Source organism: Nyctereutes procyonoides, unplaced genomic scaffold (assembly GCF_905146905.1).
Source record: "Nyctereutes procyonoides isolate TBG_1078 unplaced genomic scaffold, NYPRO_anot_genome, whole genome shotgun sequence".
Classification (NCBI taxonomy): Eukaryota; Metazoa; Chordata; class Mammalia; order Carnivora; family Canidae; genus Nyctereutes; species Nyctereutes procyonoides.
In genome coordinates, this window is record NW_026575030.1 from 24,871,749 (window position 1) to 24,896,755 (window position 25,007).

General features: G+C 38.1%; 1 protein-coding gene across 2 annotated transcripts in view; it reads left to right on the forward strand.

Moving 5' to 3' along the window:
- The window catches only part of POLQ (DNA polymerase theta), a 126,275-nt gene that overhangs the window by 63,247 nt on the left and 38,021 nt on the right, over nucleotides 1-25,007 (forward strand). For both annotated transcript variants that reach the window (XM_055316452.1, XM_055316453.1), the window contains 4 exons: nucleotides 1,228-1,371; nucleotides 2,424-2,620; nucleotides 9,969-10,209; nucleotides 24,726-24,919. In XM_055316452.1, coding sequence (XP_055172427.1) covers nucleotides 1,228-1,371; nucleotides 2,424-2,620; nucleotides 9,969-10,209; nucleotides 24,726-24,919 — 776 coding nt within the window. The remainder of the gene's footprint in view (nucleotides 1-1,227; nucleotides 1,372-2,423; nucleotides 2,621-9,968; nucleotides 10,210-24,725; nucleotides 24,920-25,007) is intronic.

Below are 25,007 nucleotides of genomic sequence, written 5' to 3' on the forward strand. Positions count from 1 at the left end.
TTATACATAGCACTATGTTTACCACGAATATAGCTACCATCTGTCCTCATACATTGCTATTACAGTATTACTGACTATATTCTTTATGCTGTGTCTTTTATTCCCATGACTTATTCATTCCATAACCAGAGGCCTGTCTCTCCCACTCCCTTTCACCCATTTTGCCCAAACTTTCACCTCACATTCCCTCTCGCAACCATCATCCGTTTGTTCTCTGTATTTATGGGTCTGATTCTACTTTTTGTTTATTCATTTGTGTGTTTTTGTTTTAGATTCTACATCTGAAGTAAAATCATATGTTACTTGTCTTCTCAGTCTGATTTATTTCACTTAGCATAATACCCTTTAGGTCCATGTTACCTTACATGCCAAGTTCTCATCCCTTTTTTTAGCAATGTAATATTTCATTGTATATGTATACCACATCTTCCTTATTCATTTGTCTGTCAATGCACACTTAAGTCATGGAGCACATGTATTAATGACAAGTTTTATATACTTTTATATTGATTAGTACTTTTCATTTTTCATTCAACATATATAAAATTGAGCACATTGTGGTGGGGTTAGTGGGATAAAATTGTTCACTTAAATTTAACAAATACGTGCCATTTATTTTCAAGGTATTGGGATATAATTGTAAATAAGATAGATTGATTTTGGACCTGTATCTCTGAAGTTGGAGATGCCTTATTTTAGAATATATGTTGGCTCCAAATTCAAATTCATATCAGATTCTTCACGAAGAAGTAAGATGTTTGATTTTTTGGAGTTTCTTTGTATTTAGAATTGCTGAGTTTGAGGTGCCTAGGTGGCTCAGTTGGTTAAGCACCTGCCTTTGGCTCAGGTCATTCAAACCCCATATCAGGCTCCCTGCCTGCTCTTCCTCTGCTGTTCCCATTACTTGTTCTCTCTCTCTTTCTGTTAAATAAATAAATAAATAGTCTTAAAAGAATTGCTGTGAGGTCACTGCACAATTTTTATACTTTGGTCTTTATTCCTGTTTGAGTTCTAGCAATTCAGAATGCAGCTTTAAAAAAATTTAATACTAAATTTAAAATCTAGAAAGATTTTACGTATAACTAAAAATTACCATCCAAATAATGCATATTTTAGGGATCTGGAAATTTTGCCAAATAGTTTTTTATTATAATCATTGCTTTTTTAACATTCAGTTTAATGACTTTGTTTTGAGATTTTTAACTATTTCACTTTTGATTTACTTAGTTAGCTCACCTCAGGAAACCCCTAATAGAGATGATGGCATTCCTGTTAAAGGTTGTGATGACATTCTGCTGGTTGGTCTGGCAGTATGCTGGGGTGGAAGAGATGCCTATTATTTTTCATTGCAGAAGGAACAAAAGCATCCTGGTAAGTAATCACTATTTGGCTTAATCATCACATAATTTTAATATAATCTCTATTAGGATAGTGACCTATTTGTTGAGAATTTGTTGACCTAATTTCCTGATACTTAACTAGAATTTATTTTTACTCTTAAAAAATTTGGGGGGTGGATAGTGGATATGTGTACATTATCTCATATATTAACTAGAATGAATGTCTAAAGGATCACCTTTACTCCTCTCTACTTATTACATGGGCTACTAATACTATTTTTTCTTCTTAGGGGTAATGGAGACTTAGGGACTCCCCGGCCACTTTGAGGGTTTGCTTTTGAAGACTGGAACATAGGAGTTTCTTCTCAGACTTTTTTCGTGTTATTGACTGGGTCTGGAACTTACCTAGAAATATTAATGAGCTGAATGAACATCTACAGCCTTTGCAGATGTCTGTGGAATTGAGAGGATATGATCTGGAAAAGCCAGATCTGATTACAGTTGTTGCATTACCTAGCTGATAGATTGGTTGTAGACAGGAGCAAAATAAATAAGTAAACACTTTAAAGAATGCCATATAATGTCTATTCCTGAATAAGCATGAAATATTTTTGGTGGTTTTGAGGGAGAATGTGTTGTGTTGAGTAGATACTTGAAGTTTTATTTTTTTTAGATGTAACATTATTGTTCATACTAAATCTTTTTATTTTTCATTTATTTTTTTATTTTTTTCTAAATCTTTTTAAAAAGTAGTTCATTTAAAATTCCTTTCAAAATAACTTTTATGCTTTTAATTCCTTATTTTGAGAAATGTAAATTTGATTTTAGAAATCTTGATATTTAAAAATTTCACCTAATTACGTAGAGCATTATAAATTACATGGCACATGCCTTAATTTTTATAATACGAAGTACTTCATCTATATAGCCAACATGACTTGAATAAGGTCATGCTCAATTATTGGTTCCGTGGAACTAGACCCTTAGGCTTCTGAGTCTTTTTCAATCTTTTCATTAAAAAAAACACTGCTTCAAATGAATGGATATAATTTTTGCCTTAAAAGACTTTTTGTTTCTTTAAAGAAATTAGTTCCAGTTTGGTCCCACCATCTCTGGATCCAAGCCTGACTGTGAAAGACAGAATGTGGTACCTTCTATCCTGCTTTCAAGAGGAATCTGATAAAAAACGTTCTGTTATCATCTATGACTTCATCCAGAGCTATAAAATTCTTCTTCTGTCTTGTGGTATCTCCCTGGAACAAAGTTATGAAGATCCTAAGGTTTCAAGTCTTATTTAACTTTTACCTTACTTAAAAAAATTTTTTTAACGTGTAGTGTTAATTCTTAAATGACTTGATATTTAGTCACTTCTTTATCCAGTTAATCTCATTCACTCAGAACAGAATGTTATGCACCAAATACGTCTGTGTAGATAAAAATAGAGATTCCAAAAATTCCAAGCACTAAAGTTCATATCTTTCCTCAGAGATGTAAAATTTTTCTGTTTTGGTTGTGTTTTAAATTTTCTGTCTCATAATAAATTAGAAATGAAATGAGAACTGTCAGATTTAAATATATGAGAGCAAGGTATTTCAAATATCCGTGAAGACAGAAGCAGAAAATAAGAAAAATGTGTAGATATAAGACATCCAAAAAAATAGTAGTTAGGGTCGTTAAGCATAGGGACAGATTACTAGCCCATGAGATCTTCGCTATTATAATAGCAAAGCATTATACACTTCTCATAATGATGACTGAGTTATTAATCAAAGGGTAACTTATGTTATTGTAACATACATTTTGTAGTATAATACATTTTCACAGGACATTTGTTTACAATATCATAGTTCTCAAAGAGATATCATTTTTCCCCCTGTGGATACTGGATACATGAGGCATATGAAACATTAATTTTATTGTTTATATATATATATATTTTTTTTTAATTAAAGTTCGATTTGCCAGCATATAGTATAACACCCAGTACTCATCCCATCAAGTACCCTCCTCAGTGCCTGTCACCCAGTCACCCCATCCCCATGCCCACCTCCCCTTCCACTACCCCTTGTTCATTTCCCAGAGTTAGGAGTCTCTTATGTTTTGTCACCCTCTAATTTTTCCCACTCATTTTCCCTCCCTTCCCCTATAATCCCTTTCACTATTTCTTATACTCTCCGTATGAGTGAAACCATATAATAATGATTGTCCTTCTTCGATTGACTTACATCACTCAGCATAATATCCTCCAGTTCCATCCACGTCGAAGCAAATGGTGGGTATTCGTCCTTTCTATTGACTGAGTAATATTCCATTGTGTGTGTGTGTGTGTGTGTGTGTGTGTATGTATGTATGTATATACACCACATATTTATTCATCTTTCGATGGACATCAAGGCTCCTTCCACAGTTTGGCTATTGTGGATGAAATATTAATTTTGAATTGAGATATAATACTACTTGGTTGTTATTAGCAATATAATCAATAATGGGATAAATTTTGGTTTCTTAGTTTCTTGAGCTTTTTGGGGAAGATTTTCAAAGACATTTTCAGAAAGCTGAAGCTACTGTCCTTTTCTATAGTTCAGGCTAGGGTTAAGTTCTATGTAGTTTTTAAACTGACGTTTACTGAATATAAAAAAAAAGTTATCACTTAATTTTGATGTTCCAGAGTCCAAAATGAGAATATGTGTAATATGAGCTTCTTATTAAAACCACTATACCATCTCAGATTAACTATAGCACTTTTTGCATAAACTACTTGAAATATCCCATAATTGGTTTTATCAATCACAACACTTTTTTTTTTTTAAGATTTTTATTTATTTATTCATGAGGGGCACAGAGAGAGAGGCAGGGACACAGGCAGAGAAAAAAGCAGGCTCCATTCAGGGATCCTGACGTGGGACCCGATGCTGGGTCACCTCCAGGACCATGCCCTGGGCTGAAGGCGCCGCCAAACCGCTGAGCCACTGGAGCTGCCCAATCACAACACTTTTGATATAAGAAGATAAACTATTAATTTTAAAAATCTCTTCTAAGAAACATTTACCAACTTTTACATCAAACTACCTTATTCTATCTTCTCTAAAAGGTTCCTGACGACCAATTTCTAATGTGGGTCCCTGTAGCTCCAACAATTCTCTGTGTACCAGCCGATTATTCTAAAATTGAACTCATTCTGACACTATCTACCCAGGTCATTACCTGTGCTTCTGACCCATTAGCTATAAATCAAAGGTTCCCACCACCCTCCTCCTTGAGTTCAATTAATTTGCTAGAAGGGCTTACAGAGCTCATAAAACCAGTTAATTCTCTAGATTACTGAGGCTTTTTTTTACAAAAAGATATTAAAGGATATGAATCAACAGCCAGATGAAGAGATACATAGGGTCAGGAGTGTAAGAAGGAGCACAGCTTCTATACCCTCTTCAAACACATCATTCTCCCTGCATGTCCATGTGTTCACCAACCTGGAAGCTCTCCAAATCCTGTCTTTTGGGTTTTTATGGAGCCTTCATATACTAGAATGATTGATTAAATCATTGGCCAGTGGTGCAGCACCCCCCTCCCTCATCCCAGGAGAGGTGGGACTAGAAGTTCCAACCCTCCAGTCACAGGATTGGTTCTCCTGGCAGCCATTCTTCATTCTTAGGTGATGTGACCTAGGGTCATTCAAAAGCTACCTCATTAACGTAACAACAGACATCTTTCATCTCCCTCTCATTTTAGCAAATTTCAAGGATTTTGGAAATGAAGATGAAGACCAAATACACATTTCTTATCATGAATCACAGTATCACAGTCCACCCCTGGAATTTAAACACGATTATTATAACATGATTGTTATAGCAAAACAATAGTAAAAATCAAAGGAAGTTGGCACATTACTAGCATCCCATTCAGTTATTAACTATTCAGTTTATCATCATTATCATATGGAAAATGTCTCCCAGGTTTGCAAGCTTCCATTTGATTTTTACCAGGTTCCAGAAGCAAGAGGAGTGTCCACAATATAGAGCTTCACTCTTTCAGATATCTGGCATAACTGAGCTAAGAGACAATATCATCTCTTGCTTAGAGCCTCTCTTGAGGTGTTACTATTGGATTTTCTTCATTATATAACCCATTTATTAATTTCTTTACTCATAGCTACTATTTTTCCTTCTATACTTTTAACTTTTATGTTACAGTTCATAAGGGCCTGATGGGGCCGGGTGTGCCTTCACCCCATCTGGCATGATTATAGTTTCTTGCTTAGGAAACAACCATTTCCAGCCCAATACTTGTAGTCCTGGTCCTGTGACCCCTGCATCAGCTAAGAGGAAAAAAGTTGAGGTGATGTGAGGAAGAAAGTATATCAACACCTTCCCCACCCTTAGTAACCCAGACCCAACAGAGAACTATATCCAGTGGGACACTCCTTTAGCCCCACTCATGTTCATGTTGAGTGGGAGCACATACTCATGAAGGTATATAAGCCAGTTCTTCCTGCCTTTATCTCCCCCCATTTTAGACAGCCTGTGTTTTAATTGCCCATTCCAGTTCTCTGTCAAACCAGTAGTACTTGAGAAGGATATCTCTTTACCTATTGTTGAACATTATGAGCTTTGGTCTGAAGAAATGATGGTCCACCATCCAAACTGGTGCAGTGTTTTCTGTTCTGGTTCTTTTATAGGACTCAGAACATTTGCACCTACAATTAGATAAGCAAAGCATGGTCCAGTGTCCATGTCTGTTCCTATCTGGACCCATTTGTACCTCCCCAAGGCTGCTAGCATTAGTCTCATCTGCCAGCTATATTCCTGGCCTTCCTACTGGGGAATTTGCCAAATAACCATCTGTAGTCTCTCTCTCTTGTTAACCTATAAAGTAAGTTTGTTTTGGCATTCTGTGCCTCAGTGGGTACAAGAGGAATATGCCTATATTCTACCCATCTCTGCTTTGATGTAGCAAACCATGTCCACTCATTTCATGGACCCAAGCAACCATCTCAAAGGGGCATACTGAGACATCTGCTTGATGATTCTAGTCACCTTGTAAATCTAGAAGGGAGTTCTTGTGAAAGGCATTAATGTGCCCTACTTTAATGCACCCCTTCAAATTTCCATAGGACCGTGTCCCAAAAGAGCATCCCTTTAGCAGGCCAGATCTCTGTTGCCATCTTGACTGACATTTTGGGCAGGCTGTTGGGCATTATTCATGAGCCAGTGAAAATCCATATATATAGGGCCTTTTCCCAGCTGTTCAATTCTTTCATCACTGCTAGGAAAATAGCATGCAATTCAGCACACCAGGATGATCTGTTTCTATCTTTGAATAGAAGGATGACCTTCCAAAAGAAGGTATTATTCATTCACTTTGGAACTGCTATCTGCAAACCTAGCAGCTCTTTTCAGTCAGTCAAGAGCTGTTTATAGAGCACTGTCCAAGTGACAGTAGAATCCACCAGCTTCTCCTCACACAATTCCAGAGTCAAGCCTAAGAGGAAAGAGGCTCCCTGCTCTTGAGTATCTCTTCTTTGCATTCCCCAGTCAGCATGATCCTGTATAATGTGTTTCCATTTTATTATGGAACTCTACTGGGCACTGCCATCTCCATTAGAGCATTTCTCAGATATCACCCATGTTGGGTGGGTATTTCAGGTTTCAAGGCTATGTTACATCCTTTAGTCATAGAATAGCTTCAATTAATCATGTCAGATAACAAGGCCACAAATACCCTCAAATGGAAATTCTCTTATTTAAAGCCCCAGTAGTCACTGTTGGGAGATGCTCACAGACTCTTGTCATTAGCCCCAGTCTCACATAGGGCTACTGCATAAAGAATTTGTGCCTACCAGCACTTGAGCTTCATTCTACACTGTACAGGTTCAGGCAGTCTTATTGGTTCACACTGAGCATGTGCATTTAACATTGCTTAAGGGGTAGTATTTATATGCTTTGTGTTTTATAATACTAATTATGGGGCATATTCCTCTGTCAGACATAAGGCATATTCCTCTGTCAGTCCATTCCCAAGATGCAGTCAGGTGGGGACCCAACCACCTCATCTAAAGCCTGTTCAAACAGAGATTCTCCTCAGACTTTTTCCTTAATTCTATCAACCCTTATATTTCTAATTATAACCTCCATTAGGATTTCATCAACATGTTTTGGTTTTATGAAACTAGGTAAGGAAGGTGTTCCCCAGACAGATATAACACTTATAACCATAAAATATTCAGATAAAGGAGGTACAACTTCCTTTCTTTTTAAAAAGATTTTATTTATTTGAGAGAGAATGAGCAGGAGGAAGGGCAGGGGGAGAAGCAGACTCCCTGCTGAGCAGGGAGCCAGGGCTCAATCCCAGAACCTCAAGATCATGACCTGAGCCGTAGGCAGACCCTTTAACTGAGGTAACTATGTGCCCCAAGTGGATACAACTTCTTTACATAATATCTGCTTAAACATTCCAATTTATATAATCCTGTCTACCATTACATTTTTACCCTTGTAGCCCAAGTCAGGGCTTCAGTGGGTTTTGGTATCACAGTTCCTCTATTTCCCATCAAGGAGTCCTGGAAACTTTTCTTTTCCACTTCCTGACAGTTTTACCTACTCTTGTCTGAAAGGCTTTGAGTCACCAGGGAAGTGTTGAGCCAAGGCCTCCCTCCCACCCCATCTCTTTTATCAGTTTTTAACTTGATTAATCTGCCTAACACTGATTGCTGGTCAGGTTTCTCATTGTAAAGAAATTGTAAAGAGATCTGTCTTCAAGATTTTGAAATTTCTCCAAATTATGGTAAATAAACCAGTGTTGTTTGGGGTGCTTTAATGTTGGGGGACTAGAAGGGAGTTGCTTTGACCCACCCAGCCTTTGGTGGTTCTTTATTAAAATCTTTTTTTAATCTATCAGTACCCATTTTATTCATCACATTTCATAATAACCATCTAAAGATGTCCACCCTGCTAGGGTAAGTCCTGAGACTCTTCCCTTTCTATTTCCTCTTTTTCTTGCTCCTGTCAATATTTTCTTCATATTCACCTTATTTCTTAACCTTTTAAAAATTTCTACCTTGTTGGGAAGTCTCTTGACCTCTCCCTGCCTCTTCCCATTCTCTTGTTAATACACCTAATGTTTTTATTACCATCTCTAAGGCCAATGAGAGGAAGTTTAGAAGACCAATATAATGAGGCTTTCCAAACTATCCCTCAGTTTTGCAACATTAGGATTATATGGGGTACCTGTGTGAAAAGAGCCACTTTAAACCACAGCATTTACTATGACCTGGGTAATGGGTAGATTTCAGCAGATAAATACCCCAGTTATCATAAAGCAGTCCCATATGGCTTGCATATGAAGAATAAAAGAGGGATAGTTGTCTTCTCAAGATAAACGGACTACAATGGCTTTTATCCAGGGCACCAGGCTAGCTGTTCCCATAGGGAATAAACTCCATTGTGTCTGGATCACATACACTCAACTTCGATTGTACCGTAGTGAGATGTGGGTCCTACATCAACCCTGTGCTCTTCCATTCTGCAGCATCCAAAACCAAACACTCCTCCAAAATTCCTCTCATAATCCATTTTAGTAAAAGTTCCTCAAGAATCTAATAATACTGATGCACTCAGTGGATTACCACTCTTGCCAGCACCTCCGTGTTCACAAACCTTGAAGCTCTCCAAACCCTGTCCTTTTGGGATCTTATGGAGCCTTCATTACATAGGCACAATTGATTCAATCATTGGCCATCCCTGATCAGTTCAACCTCCAGGTTCCTCCCAACAGGTCAGGGGACAAGACTGGAAGTTCTAGCCCTCCAATCACAAGGTTGGTTCCTCTGGCAGCCAACTCCCAGCCTTAAGTAACCTCATTAACATAACAAAAGATCCTTTATTTCTCGCAGTTTAGAAAGTTTCCAGGGTTTTAGAAGTTCCCTGCTAGAAATGGGGACAAAGACCAAGTTCATATTTCTTACTGTAATTACAATATCACATTCCCCTATCAAACTACATTCTTAACCTACAGAAGAAGTAATGAGTCATTTAATTGTCAGGATTATGAAGAGGGCTTAGATTTCCCCTATTCTAATTTAGCTTTGACCTGTAGACAGTACAAGTCTTCTAGTCTCGCAGGGGAGCTAAAAAAAGCAATCAAATGATTTGTTGCATGGTCCTGTTGGCAGGCCCTCATCCTGGGGGAAAGCCTACAGGCTTTCTGAAACTTTGAGTATAAACTTTTAATGGTAAAACATTTATGTTTCACTTCTCATGATGTTGAAAGAATTTTTAAAAACCTAAAACTTATATAGGCCCATTGTTATTATAGTAGCTTAGCCAAAATCAGCCTTAGTGGAAAAGATTCCATCTACATTTTCAGAAATATGGTTTTAATTATCTGAGAGGCACTTGACTTTCAAGCTAATTTCAGAACCAGATCAGCAGGAATGTTGTAGTAATGGAAAAGTTTTAAGTTTTCCTTCTTTGAAAACTGCTCTTATTAGTACCAAAAATGAGTCCTGATACAACTTACGATTATTGTTTCCTTCTCCTCTCTTAGGAAGACCACTGAAATAGTATTAAGTGAAAATGAGTGAGATTTCCCCTTCTAATTTAAATGTGCACAAATGTCTTTGAACCCATTCAGGTGGCATGCTGGTTGCTAGATCCAGATTCTAAGGAGCCAACTCTTCACAGCATTGTTTCCAGTTTTCTTCCTCATGAGCTTCTCCTCTTGGAAGGGATAGAGACTGGACAAGGAATTCAGAGCCTGGGGCTGAATGTCAACACTGAGCATTCTGGGCGATACAGAGCATCTGTAGAGTCGATTCTTGCCTTCAATGCTATGAATCAACTCAATTCTTTGTTGAAGAAGGAAAATCTTCAAGGTAAAAACAGTGTTGCTGACATTTTTATGCTGTTATAGACTGGTCATGGTTTTATATTTAGCACTTTTTATCATGGTCTTTTTTATTCTTTTTTTTATTATTTTTTTATTTTTTTTTGGTCTTTTTTATTCTTTATCACACTTCTAAAGTAAACTCTTGTTTTTGGATTGTCTAGTATAGAAGTCAACACACTTTCTGTAAAAGGACAGACATTAAAAATTTTTGACTTTGCAGAATCATAAATATTGTCTCAATCATAAATATTCAACTCTGCCATCAAAGCACAGGTACCACAGACACTATGAAAATGAGTATTCCAATAAAACTTTATTTATGGAAACAGGCACCTGGCCCTGATTAGGCTATAGTTTGGAGACCTTAGACTCTATTGTAACGAAGAGAATTAGTGACATTTTATCATTTGTTGCTAATTTTGTATTTGAAATTTATTCAATGATTTTTATTCACTCTTAAAATCTAATCTGTCATGGAATTTAAAAAGTGAACTTTTTCTTTTTAGAACTATAAATAGTTAATTCTCTAGCAAAGGATACTCATGTTAATCTTTTTTTATGTAATGATAAATACCATGGATTTATTGTGCAGTCTGCTGGCCCAGAGTGAGTACCTGGACTTCAGAGAACATACCATATGATGAAGTGGAACAAAGTTGACTTCATTGGGAGAAGATTTAAACCATGAACTTATTGCCTGATTAATAAATACTAGAAACAGCAAACTGATGAATTCACATAGATCAGGTTTGAATCTAGGCTGTATCACTTATTAATGAGAAGCCTTGGGCAAGTTACTGATACTCTCTTTTTAAAATTTTTTTAATTTTAATTTATTATAATTTTTTAAAGTTTTTAATTTTTTAAAAAGATTTTATTTATTTATTCATGAGAGGCACAGAGAGAGAGAGGGGCAGAGACACAGGCAGAGGGAGGAGCAGGCTGCACACGGGGAGCCTGATGTGGGACTTGATCCCTAGACTCCAGGATCGTGCCCTGGGCTGAAGGCAGACACTTAACTGCTGAGCCACCCAGACGTCCCTACTGACACTCTTTAAATCTGTTGCTTATAGTATTATAAATATTAAATGAGAGCAAACGTAACACAGTGTTTGCCAGAGTAGGTACTCATTGTGTTATTATTTTTTTTAATTTTTATTTATTTATGATAGTCATACAGAGAGAGAGAGAGGCAGAGACACAGGCAGAGGGAGAAGCAGGCTCCATGCACCGGGAGCACGACGTGGGATTCGATCCCGGGTCTCCAGGATCGTGCCCTGGGCCAAAGGCAGGTGCTCAACCGCTGCGCCACCCAGGGATCCCTCATTATTGTGTTATAATAGTAATGTTCTCTCCTGTATCACTGGGTTAAAATAATATAAAGGTCAGACTGACTTGTTTATTCATAGGAGACTTGCTTAAGCGATGTTAATTAGCAGATCTTGAACCTGTGCTGAAATATTTCAAACTCAGTTTCTCTCAGCTAGTATAGGCAGGCCAGGGAGTTGGAGTATGCCAACATATGCCACAGGACTGCTTCTACATTAATGGATGATAATGCTGAATGAACGAAGCTCTCTTTCCTACTCAGTCAGTCTGGTCTGCCCTTAGGATAGGTGTCCTGGATAATCTGTGTAGTTCCCAGACACTAACAATTTGGTGATGGTGATGTGGATTAGTCTGTAACTTTTTATGAACATTTGTTGCCCATTATCAGAACTAAAAGCTTTCAATATCTTTGGGAGGGAACTTTTCCACTACTTAAAGACAATTTTTCAATTATAGAAAAAGGAAACTGGTTTTCCTTTCCAGAAAAGTAAAAGAAACCCTATAGACTTGTTATTTTTAACTTTTACAATTTCAGTATGCCTTGAAAGTTCCTTCTGTAGGCGATATTTTCAAAAGTGGGTGCCTAATAGATATTAAATGCATTCTTGTACAGTGCAGAGTCTTTCTTATTCAGAGTCCATAGAATTGAATGAAGTACCTTGAGATAAAATTTTTGGAGAGAATGTAAACAGCTGTCAAATTTTGTTTGGAAATAATTATTTCAGGATGTACTTGAGGATCTCCAGAATCTTCATCCTTTTTCTTTTCTCTTCTCTTGCCTCTTAGATGGGTATGTTCTGACAGCTGACTTCTCCCACTAGAAAGCTGATTTTTGTTTGGGTGTGACTAAATTTTAATAACAGTGTGTCTTAGCTTGATGTGACTCAGGACCAAATATCCTATTCTCTTCACATGGATCATTTAAGTCCTTTCTGGAGTGGTTTGAATATAGATGATTTTCTAGGGACGAGAGTGAGTTGGTTTCTCTCTTTTTTGAAGGATCCCAGCTGTACAGATTTGTATTTGTCATAATTTTTCTTTCATGTACAATATCATCATTGGTCCATGTATAGTCCTTTTATTATTTATTATTTTAATATATAATAACTGTTAACTCATATTATTAGTAACAGACATTTTTGTCTACCTGTGTGCTCCTCCTTTCTTGCACATCCCAATTTTTATGTTTATCACTCTTTTTTATTTTATTTAAAATTTTGTTTTTTAAAAAAAGTTTTAGCACATATATAGGTCCAAACAATATATTATTTGGTTTTGCTTGTTTTTGAACTTTGTAAAACACCTGTCACATTGGGACTTGCTTTTCTTTCTCAGCATCATGTTTATAAGATTCATGCATGTTATTTATTGCAAGAATCTATAATTTATTCATTTTCGTTGTGTAATATATCACTGTGAATGTGCCAAAATTAATCTATTTTACTGTTGATGGTTGTGTCTACTTTTATTTTGTTTTGCGATAGCAAGTAGTTCTGTATACACATTCTTATACATATATCCTAGTACATGTGGGCAAGAATTTCTTTTGAGTGTAAAATTACTCTGTCATGAGAATTGAAATACTCAACTTTATAAGATTATGCTAAATTGTTTTCCAAAATAGTGTATAAGTTTACTCTTCAAATAGCAATGTGAAAGAAATCTTGCTGATTCATATTTCTCAACTTTGCCAATTCATCAGTTATAAAATGTAATTTTTCTTTCTTTTGTTTTTGATAAGAAAGTTGCTCTAGTTTCATGGAATGAGTTGATAAATATAACCTCTTTTTTTTGGAGGAGGAGTTTTTGTATCATAGAAATGATGTATTCCTTGAAATTTTGGTAGGTTTTGCCTACAAACTGTTTCTTTGTGGAAAAATATATATATAGGAAATATATATTTTTATTTTATAATAATATATATATTTTTCCTATATAATATATAGGAAATATATTATTTTTATATTATATATAGGAAATATATAGGAAATATATATTTTTAAGATTTTATTCATTTATTCATGAAAGAGAGAAGCAGAGACATAGGCAGAGGGAGGATCAGGCTCTCTCCAGGGAGCCTGATGCATGACTCATCCCAGAACCCCAGGATCACACCCCGAGCCAAAGGCAGATGCTCAACCACTGTGCTACTCAGGCATCCCTGTGGAAATATTTTTAACTATTACTTTGATTTCTTTGATAACTCTAAGATTATTCCATTGTATCTTTAATTTTGTTTTGGTGAACTATATTTTTATTATATATTTTTATTATAATAAACTATATTTTTAGGAATTACCCCTTTCATGTAGATTTTCAAATTTATTATCATTAAACTATTGCTGATTTTTAAAATTTTTTTATGTATCTGCAGTTTATCTGTTATCTTTTTCTTTCATCATATTGTTTAATCTTACTTAGAAGTTTATCCAATTTTTCAGTCTTTTTTTTTAATCTAGCAAAGTATTTGGAGCTTATAAATTAAATGAGATATTCATATAAGGAGTACTTTTATTGATGTAATCAAAATTTAAGCAAAAACCTGTAAACACATGAAATGATCAATATCATTAGTCATGAGGGAAATGCAAATCAAAACCATAAGATGCCACTTCACACCCATTAGGATGGCTAGAATCAAAAAGATGGCCAAGTATTGACAAGAATGTGGAGAAACTGAAATCACCATTCATTGCTGGTAGGAATGTAAAATGGTACAGCAGCCGCTTTGTAAGTCCATCAGTTCCACAAAATAGCTGGGTCATGTGATAACCCATGTGATATCACATGACCCAGCTATTCCACTCCTAGAAATTTCCACAAAACAAACCAGAAAACGTATATCCACACAAAAACTTTTACACAAATGATTTTGACAGGATTATTCATAATAGTAAAAAAAAAAAAATGACCTGTGTTCATCAGTTGAAGAAAGGATAAACAAAAAGTGGTACATATTCACTACTGAATATTATTCAGCCATAAAAAGGAATTGAAGTATTGATACATGCTACATGAACCTTGAAAACTTTATGCTAAGTGAAAAAAGCCAGACATAAAAGGCCACATATTGTATGATTATATGAAATGTTGAGAATAGGCAATTCCATAGACACAAGGTATTTCATAGTTTCTAGGCGTTAGGGGGAAGGAGTGGGGAGTGACTGCTCCCACATGCAGGGTCCCCGGAACTGACGGTCTCTTTACATTTTGTATTACTTTTCAGCCTCTCTTTCACATCCGAAGTGTTTCTATCAATAGATTTCTTTTAAAACTGTGTGGGTCCTCTGTGAATCTTCTTAGGATTCTCTTTAATAGACAAGTCTACACTCCTAAAGTTCTTTGAGATAAGCCCTTCTCTGCCCTGGGCTTCTGCTGAGGAGCAACACCCCTAAGTTCCTTAAAGCCCCACTGTTTGACTAAGGATGCAATTTTTCAGTCTTTTAAAGACCCAACTTTTGCCTTTAATCTTTCCTATTATTATTTTCTATTTTTTAAATTTTTGACAACATTTTTTTTTCTTCTAGTTCTCCTGACTTTATTTTGCAGCCCTTTTTCTAAATTCATAAGTATGACACTAAACTCTTTGGTTTTCAAATCATTTTTTTCCTTTTCTAATTTAGGTATTAAAAGCTCTAAACTTCCCTCAAAACTCTACTTTCATTATATCTCACAAATTTTGACATGTAATGTTTTCATTTTATCTTAAATATTTATTAACATTTTCTGTTATGACACTTTGACTCATGTTACTTAGAAGGTTGGTTTTCAATTTCCAAATATTTGGAAATGTTTTAATTTGTATTTTTTAATATTCCAACTTAATTGTATTGTGGTTAAGTAACATAACTATGTAATACTCATTCTTTGAAATTTTTGGCGTTGCTTTGTGACCTAAATCCTGAACTATGTGTAAATGTCCTATGTGCACATAAGAGAATGTATATTCTAGTTCTAGATGCAGAATATTTAATTTTAAGATTTTATTCATTTAATTGACAGAGAGCAAGCACAAACAGGGGAAGTGGCAGGCAGAGGGAGAAGCAGGCTCCCAGCTGAGCAAGGATCCTGACGGGGGACTCCATTCCAGGACCTGGGATCATGCCCTGAGCTGAAGGCAGATATATACTTAACTGACTGAGCTACCCAGGCGCCCTTATTTTATTATTTTTTTAAAAATATTTATTGATTTATTTGAGAGAGAGACAGAGAATGCAAGGGGAGGGGCAGAGAGAGAGGGAGATAAGCTCTCCACTGAGCCGTGAGTCTGATGTGGGGCTTGGTCCCAGGACCCTGAAATCATGACCTGAGCTGAAATCAAGAGTCAAATTCTTAACAGACTGAGCCACCCCCATTTGCTTCTGGATGCAGAATTTTATAAAAATCTATTAAGTTGGGGATCCCTAAGCGGTTTAGCGCCTGCCTTTGGCCCAGGGTGCGATCCTGGAGTCCCGGGATTGAGTCCCACATTAGGCTCCTGGCATGGAGCCTGCTTCTCCCTCCTCCTGTGTTTCTGCCTCTCTCTCTCTCTCTCTCTCTCTCTCCTCTCTCTCATAAATAAATAAAAATCTATTAAACAAGTTTTGTTTAAAACTTGTCTCTAATTTTCACTGTAGTTCAGTTTTAACTATAGCTTAACTGTATATATTTTGAGACCATTTTATTAGATGCATACATGTTTTTTTTTAATAAATTTATTTTTTATTGGTGTTCAATTTACCAACATACAGAATAACACCCACTGCTCATCCCGTCAGGTGCCCCCCTCAGTGCCCGTCACCCATTCACCCCCACCCCCCCGCCCTCCTCCCCTTCCACCATCCCTAGTTCGTTTCCCAGAGTTAGGAGTCTTTATGTTCTATCTCCCTTTCTGATATTTCCTACCCATTTCTTCTCCCTTCCCTTCTATTCCCTTTCACTATTATTTATATTCCCCAAATGAATGAGAACATACACTGTTTGTCCTTCTCCAATTGAGTTACTTCACTCAGCATCATGCCCTCCAGTTCCATCCACGTTGAAGCAAATGGTGGGTATTTGTCATTTCTAATGGCTGAGTAATATTCCATTGTATACATAGACCACATCTTCTTTATCCATTCATCTTTCTATGGACACTGAGGCTCCTTCCACAGTTTGGCTATTGTGGCCATTGCTGCTATAAACATTGGGGTGCAGGTGTCGCGGTGTTTCATTGCATCTGTATCTTTTTTTTTTTAATTTTTATTTATTTATGATAGTCACACAGAGAGAGAGAGAGAGAGGCAGAGACATAGGCAGAGGGAGAAGCAGGTTCCATGCACCGGGAGCCTGACGTGGGATTCGATCCCGGGTCTCCAGGATTGCGCCCTGGGCCAAAGGCAAGCGCCAAACCGCTGTGCCACCCAGGGATCCCTGCATCTGTATCTTTAGGGTAAATCCCCAACAGTGCAATTGCTGGGTCGTAGGGCAGGTTTATTTTTAACTCTTTGAGGAACCTCCACACAGTTTTCCAGAGTGGCTGCACCAGTTCACATTCCCACCAACAATGTAAGAGGGTTCCCTTTTCTCCGCATCCTCTCCAACATTTGTGGTTTCCTGCCTTGTTAATTTTCCCCATTCCCACTGGTGTGAGGTGGTATCTCATTGTGGTTTTGATTTGTATTTCCCTGATGGCAAGTGATGCGGAGCATTTTCTCATGTGCATGTTGGCCTTGTCTATGTCTTCCTCTGTGAGATTTCTCTTCATGTCCTTTGCCCATTTCATGATTGGATTGTTTGTTTCTTTGGTGTTTAGTTTAATAAGTTCTTTATAGATCTTGGAAACTAGCCCTTTCTCTGATACGTCATTTGCAAATATCTTCTCCCATTTTGTAGGTTGTCTATTAGTTTTGTTGACTGTATCCTTTGCTGTGCAAAGCTTCTTATCTTGATGAAGTCCCAATAGTTGATTTTTGCTTTTGTTTCTTTTGCCTTCGTGGATGTATCTTGCAAGAAGTTACTGTGGCCGAGTTCAAAAAAGGTGTTGCCTGTGTTCTCCTCTAGGATTTTGATGGAATCTTGTCTCACATTTAGATCTTTCATCCATTTTGAGTTTATCTTTGTGTATGGTGAAAAAGAGTGGTCTAGTTTCATTCTTCTGCATGTGGATGTCCAATTTTCCCAGCACCATTTATTGAAGAGACTTTCTTCCAGTGGATAGTCTTTCCTCCTTTATCGAATATTAGTTGACCATAAAGTTGAGGGTCCACTTCTGGATTCTCTATTCTGTTCCATTGATCTATGTGTCTGTTTTTGTGCCAGTACCACATTGTCTTGATGACCACAGCTTTGTAGTACAACCTGAAATCTGGCATTGTGATGCCCCCAGATATGGTTTTCTTTTTTAAAATTCCCCTGGCTATTCGGGGTCTTTTCTGATTCCACACAAATCTTAAAATAATTTGTTCTAACTCTCTGAAGAAAGTCCATGGTATTTTGATAGGGATTGCATTAAACGTGTAAATTGCCCTGGGTAACATTGACATTTTCACAATATTAATTCTGCCAATCCATGAGCATGGAATATTTTTCCATCTCTTTGTGTCTTCCTCAATTTCTTTCAGAAGTGTTCTATAGTTTTTAGGGAATAGATCTTTTACCTCTTTGGTTAGGTTAATCCTAGGTATCTTATGCTTTTGGGTGCAATTGTAAATGGGATTGACTCCTTAATTTCTCTTTCTTCAGTCTCATTGTTAGTGTATAGAAATGCCACTGATTTCTGGGCATTGATTTTGCATCCTGCCACACTACCAAATTGCTGTATGAGTTCTAGCAATCTTGGGGTGGAGGCTTTTGGGTTTTCTATGTAAGGTATCATGTCATCAGTGAAGAGGGAGAGTTTGACTTCTTCTTTGCCAATTTGAATGCCTTTAATGTCTTTTTGTTGTCTGATTGCTGAGGCTAGGACTTCCAGTACTATGTTGAATAGCAGTGGTGAGAGTGGACATCCCTGTTGTGTTCCTGATCTTAGGGGAAAGGCTCCCAGTGTTTCCCCATTGAGAATGATATTTGCTGTGGGCTTTTCGTAGATGGCTTTTAAGATGTTGAGGAATGTTCCATCCCTACAGTCTGAAGAGTTTTGATCAGGAATGGATGCTGTATTTTGTCAAATGCTTTCTCTGCGTCTATTGAGAGGATCATATGGTTCTTGGTTTTTCTCTTTCTGATATGATGAATTACACTGATTGTTTTATGACTGTTGAACCAGCCTTGTGTGCCGGGGATAAATCCTACTTGGTCATGGTGAATAATTTTCTTAATGTATTGTTGGATCCTATTGGCTAGTATCTTGTTGAGAATTTTTGCATCCATGTTCATCAGGGATATTGGTCTGTAATTCTCCTTTTCGGTGGGGACTTCGGTTTTGGAATTAAGGTGATGCTGGCCTCATAGAACGAATTTGGAAGTACTCCATCTCTTTCTATCTTTCCAAACAGCTTTAGTAGAATAGGTATGGTTTCTTCTTTAAACGTTTGATAGAATTCCCCTGGGAAGCCATCTGGCCCTGGACTTTTGTGTCTTGGGAGGTTTTGGATGACTGCTTCAATTTCCTCCCTGGTTATTGGCCTGTTCAGGTTTTCTGTTTCTTCCTGTTCCAGTTTTGGTAGTTTGTGGCTTTCCAGGAATGCGTCCATTTCTTCTAGATTGCCTAATTTATTGGCGTAGAGCTGTTCATAATATGTTTTTAAAATCGTTTGTATTTCCTTGGTTTTGGTAGTGATCTCTCCTTTCTCATTCATGATTTTATTAATTTGAGTCTTCTCTCTCTTCTTTTTAATAAGGCTGGCTAATGGTTTATCTATCTTACTAATTCTTTCAAATTACCAACTCCTGATTCTGTTGATCTGTTCCACAGTTGTTCTGGTCTCGATTCTGTTGAGTTCTGCTTGAATCTTTATTAACTCTCTTCTTCTGCTGGGTGTAGGATCTATTTGCTGTTTTTTTTCTAGCTCCCTTATGTGTAAGGTTAGCTTTTGTATTTGAGTTCTTTCCAGTTTTTGAATGGATGCTTGTATTGCAATGTATTTCCCCCTCAGGACTGCTTTTGCTGCATCCCAAAGATTTTGAACGGTTGTATCTTCATTCTCATTAGTTTCCATGAATCTTTTTAATTCTTCCTTAATTTCCTGGTTGACCCTTTCATCTTTTAGTAGGATGGTCCTTAACCTCCACGTGTTTGAGGGCCTTCCAAACTTCTTGTTGTGATTTAGTTCTAATTTCAAGGCATTATGGTCTGAGAATATGCAGGGGACGATCCCAATCTTTTGGTATCTGTTCAGACCCGATTTGTGACCCAGTATGTGGTCTATTCTGGAGAAAGTTCCATGTGCACTTGAGAAGAATGTGTATTCAGTTGAGTTTGGATGTAAAGTTCTGTAGATATCTGTGAAATCCATCTGGTCCAGTGTATCATTTAAAGCTCTCGTTTCTTTGGAGATGTTGTGCTTAGAAGACCTATCGAGTATAGAAAGAGCTAGATTGAAGTCACCAAGTATAAGTGTATTATTATGTAAGTATTTCTTCACTTTGGTTATTAATTGATTGATATATTTGGCAGCTCCCACATTCGGGGCATATATATTGAGGATTGTTAAGTCTTCTTGTTGGATAGATCCTTTAAGTATGATGTAGTGTCCCTCTTCATCTCTCACTACTGTCTTCGGGGTAAATTTTAGTTTATCTGATATAAGGATGGCTACCCCTGCTTTCTTTTGAGGACCATTTGAATGGTTCTGCAAGCTTTTATTTTCAGGCTGTAGGTGTCCTTCTGTCTAAAATGAGTCTCTTGTAGACAGCAAATAGATGGGTCCTGCTTTTTATCCAGTATGAAACCCTGCGCCTTTTGACGGGGTCATTAAGCCCATTCATGTTCAGAGTTACTATTGACAGATATGAGTTTAGTGTCACCATGATATCTATTCAGTCCTTGTTTTTGTGGATTGATCCACTGAACTTATTCTTAAAGGGGAATTTTAAGAGTCCCCCTTTAAATTTCTTGCAGAGCTGGTTTGGAGGTCACATATTCTTTCAGTTCCTGCCTGTCTTAGAAGCTCTTTATCTCTCCTTCCATTTTGAAGGAGAGCCTTGCTGGATAAAGTATTCTTGGTTCCATGTTCTTCTCATTTAGGACCCAGAATATATCCTGCCAGCCCTTTCTGGCCTGCCAGGTCTCTGTGGAGAGGTCTGCTGTTACCCTAATACTCCTCCCCATAAAAGTTAGGGATTTCTTGTCTCTTGCTGCTTTAAGGATCTTCTCTTTATCTTTGGAACTTGCAAGCTTAACTATTAAATGTCGAGGTGTTGAACGGTTTTTATTAATTTCAGGGGGGGATCTCTCTATTTCCTGGATCTGAATGCCTGTTTCCCTTCCCAGATTAGGAACGTTTTCAGCTATGATTTGTTCAAATACATATTCTGAACCTCTGTCCCTTTTAGCGCCCTTGGGAACCCCAATTAAACATAGGTTTTTCTTCCTCAGGCTGTCATTTATTTCCCTTAATCTATCTTTATGGTCTTTTAATTGTTTGTCTCTTTTTTCCTCAGTTTCCCTCTTTGCCATCAACTTGTCTTCTATGTCACTCACTCATTCTTCCACCTCGTTAACCCTCGTCGTTAGGACTTCTAGTTTGGATTGCATCTCGTTCAATTGATTTTTAATTTCTGCCTGATTGGTTCTAAATTCTGCAGTCATGAAGTCTCTTGAGTCCTTTATGCTTTTTTCTAGAGCCACCAGTAGCTGTATAATAGTGCTTCTGAATTGGCTTTCTGACATTGAATTGTAATCCAGATTTTGTACCTCTGTGGGAGAGAGGACTGTTTCTGATTCTTTCCTTTGAGGTGGGGTTTTCCTTGTAGTCATTTTGCTCAGTGCAGAGTGGTCAAAAACAAGTTGTATTGGGTAAAGGAGAAAAAGAGGAGAGAAAGAAGGAAAGGAAAGAGAAAAAGAAAAAAGAAAAAAAGAAAAAAAAAGAGAAAGGAAAAAGGGGTGGGAAAGGGGTGGGGGAAGTGAACAAATCAAAAAGCAAAAAAAAAAAAACAAAAACAAACCCACAGCGGAGTATCTCCTGATTCTGTATACTTTAAGTCCCTTGACTTCCCCTGGAACTTGTCCGTCTAGTTGGTCTTCTGGGGGAGGGGCCTGTTGTGCTGATTTTCAGGTATTAGCACTTGGGGGAGCTGCTCAGCCCCCTGCCTGGTGCAGGGCTCAGTGGGGGTTGTTTACCCCTTGAGGCCCCAGGAGGAACAGCCGCAGTGGCGGCGGCCAGCTCTGGAGCCCTGGAGTCAGCTCCTGTGGTAAATACGGGGCTCTCCGTCTGCAGGGCCTGGAGGCTCCGGGGCGGGGCCGCTGATCTGCTCAGCTCGGGGTAGGAGTGTCCTTGCTGTCCTGGGCCCTCCCGGCCTCTGCCTATCCTGGGGGGAGGCCGGATCCTGGGCTGTGTCCCGGGCTCTGTGCTCACGGGCTTGCGATTCGCGCTCAGGGTCGCGCAGCCCCTTCCGCGCAGCCGCCGCCGGAGCCCCTCCGAGCTGCTCCCGGGTCCCGCCTTGCGCGCTGCAGCCCTTCAGGGAGTTCGGCACACTCTCCCCGGGGCGCAGTTCCTCTGTTACTGTCCCAGGGAGCCTGAGGGCGTCCCCGCCCTCCTGGGGTCCTCCTCCAACTCCTGGGAGCGCCTTTCCACCTGGTAAGATTGGTTAAGCTCCTGCTTAGCCCAGCTCCTCGCAGGCCCCTCCCCCTTGGATGCCTTATGTTTCTTTATCCACACCCCCTGTCTTCCTGCCTTGATAGAAGCGGGAACTCTTCTCACTGTAGTGTAGCGTTCCAGCTGTTCTCTCTTTAAATCTCAGGCAGAATTCGTAGATTTTCAGGATGATTTGAAGGTTATCTAGGTAATTTGGTGGGGACAGGTGATTTGGGGACCCTACTCTTCCGCCATCTTGCCCCTCCTCCTGCATACATGTTTTAAATTGATTTATTTTCCTGATGAATTAAACCTATCAGTATGGGCAGCTCTACCACTAATATGATTTTTAATCTTAGTTTATTCTCTGGAATGGATATAGCAACATCAACTTTTAATATTTGCTTCATATTTTTTTCTATCCCTTTTAACCTTTCTAGGTCCTTATGCTTTAGGTGTATGTTATAAACAAAGCATAGCTTATTAATTTATTATTGAAACTTACCATTTTTTTGCAATTTTGCCAATTTATTGTGATTGTTATATTTATACTATACTTTCCTACTGTTTTACTTTGTTTCTATTCATCTCTTTTTTATTTTATAAATAATTCACTCATAAATGTCTTCTGTATTCTGTTCTAAGGGCCTATATCTGTGATTCATACAGGTCTAAATCTGCCATTTGTTGTTTCTGCTGAATTTTATTTGTATTTCTTTGCTATCTTGTATTTTTCATATCCTTTGTGAGTTCATACAGGGTTTGATCAATGGAGCCCTGTAGGCCTAGCGTGGGGAATTCTTTCCTTCAAAAAGGTTTTGCTCTTGCCTTTGCTTATTACCACATACACCTCATCCAAGGAGCACACCAGCCTCCCTTGAGAGTTTTGGTTCAGAACAGAAGTCTGAGAATTAGCTTCTCTGAAGGTATATATCCCCTAAATCTTTTGGCTATAGAATTTCCTATGACAGTACTGCTCCTTCCTATTGCCCAAGAATCTAGGCTGTCCCTTTGACTTTGCCTGTCACTCTGATTTTGCGGTGCTTTTACTATTCTTGTTCTGACCCTAGTTTCTGATTTCTCTGGTCCCATATCCTAGAATTTCTGCTCTAGGTCCAGGTCCTTAAAACCAGATTCTGATTGCCTATAAACTCCTCCTAACAATTAGAGGCCATCACTTGTTTGTTTGCTTTTGGTAGGGGTTATGGGTGTCCCTGGACATTTCTCCTGCTGATTGAGACCAGCAGTGCCTCAAAAAATGTGTGTATGTGGAGCTAGAAAGGACAGGCCAGGATTGTTCAGAGTCCTAGTGATCCATAGTCCTGGAAGCCGAGGTCTTTGGTATGGATTTTTTCTTAATGATTTAGTACAGTATTTCCTATGGACATATACTATTCAGGATGTTAATAAGTGTTTATATAAAACAGAGGGTTTGTGGTCAAATAATTTCAGACTTCCAGTTAATACAAAATTAAATAGTCCTCTTTGCTTTTGGTCTTCTCAGAGCCTTGACTAAATTGACAGGCATCATGACTATCCAAAAGCAGTATAAAGTGCTAGAACTCGCAGTACACAGTGTCTCTCAACCCTACCTTTCCATAGAATATCTTTGAGACTAATATTCCAATGAACATCCTGGAAAAACTGATATAGCATGACTACTGTATTAAGAAGTGTCAGCAGATAGAAAAATACTCTGAGGGGCACCTGGGTGGCTCAGTCAGTTAAGTGTCTACCTTTGGCTCAGGTCACGATCTCAGGGTCCTCAGATTGAGCCCTGCTCAGCTGGGAACCTGTTTCTCCCTCTGCCTTTGCCCCTTTCCCCTTCTTGTACTTGCTCTCTCATGCTCTCTCGTCCTCTCTCTCTCTCTCTCTCTCTCTCTCTCTCTCTCAAATAAATAAATCTTTAAGAAAAGAAAAGAAGGGGATCCCTGGGTGGCTTAGCGGTTTAGCGCCGCCTGCAGCCCAGGACATGATCCTGGAGATCCGGGATCGAGTCCCACGTTGGGCTCCCTGCATGGAGCCTGCTTCTCCCTCTGCCTGTGTCTCTGCCTCTCTGTCTCTCATAAATAAATAAAAAATCTTTAAAAAAAAAAAAGAAAGATAATTAAAATACTCTAATTTTTACTTCAGGAGTCTTTACTCTCTGGTTGGAAAATAAGAAACCTCCATTTTGAGTTCTTTTTGCAAGCATGCATATCATGGACCCCAGGAATATTGGAAATAATTTCAGGAGATCAACTCATTATAGTCAGTTTTGCAAATAAAATTGGCTCCCTGGCTCTTGCCAAGAGTAGAAGCAGAAATATTATCTTGGGAGAAATTCATCCTCTTATAATCTAGACCATTCACCAGATTGCCAGTTTTTCTGCTCTCTGTGTAGACAAGGGTAGTAGTCCAGAAAGTGTTTAGGTGATGATGCTAATCTAGTCACTTGATTGATGGATTAATGTTTTAGTTTTCCTTTTTCTTTCAGATGTTTTCTGTAAAGTGGAAATGCCCTCTCAGTACTGCTTGGCCTTGCTAGAACTAAATGGGATTGGCTTTAGTACTGCAGAATGTGAAAGTCAGAAACACATAATGCAAGCCAAGCTGGATGCAATTGAGATTCAGGCCTATCAACTAGCTGGACACAGTTTTTCCTTCACCAGTTCAGATGACATCGCTGAGGTTGTATCATGGGAATGGGGAATTTTAGAGTTAAAAATTATGTGTGTGTGTGTGTGTATTTCTTAAACACCAAAGATCAACTAAAAAA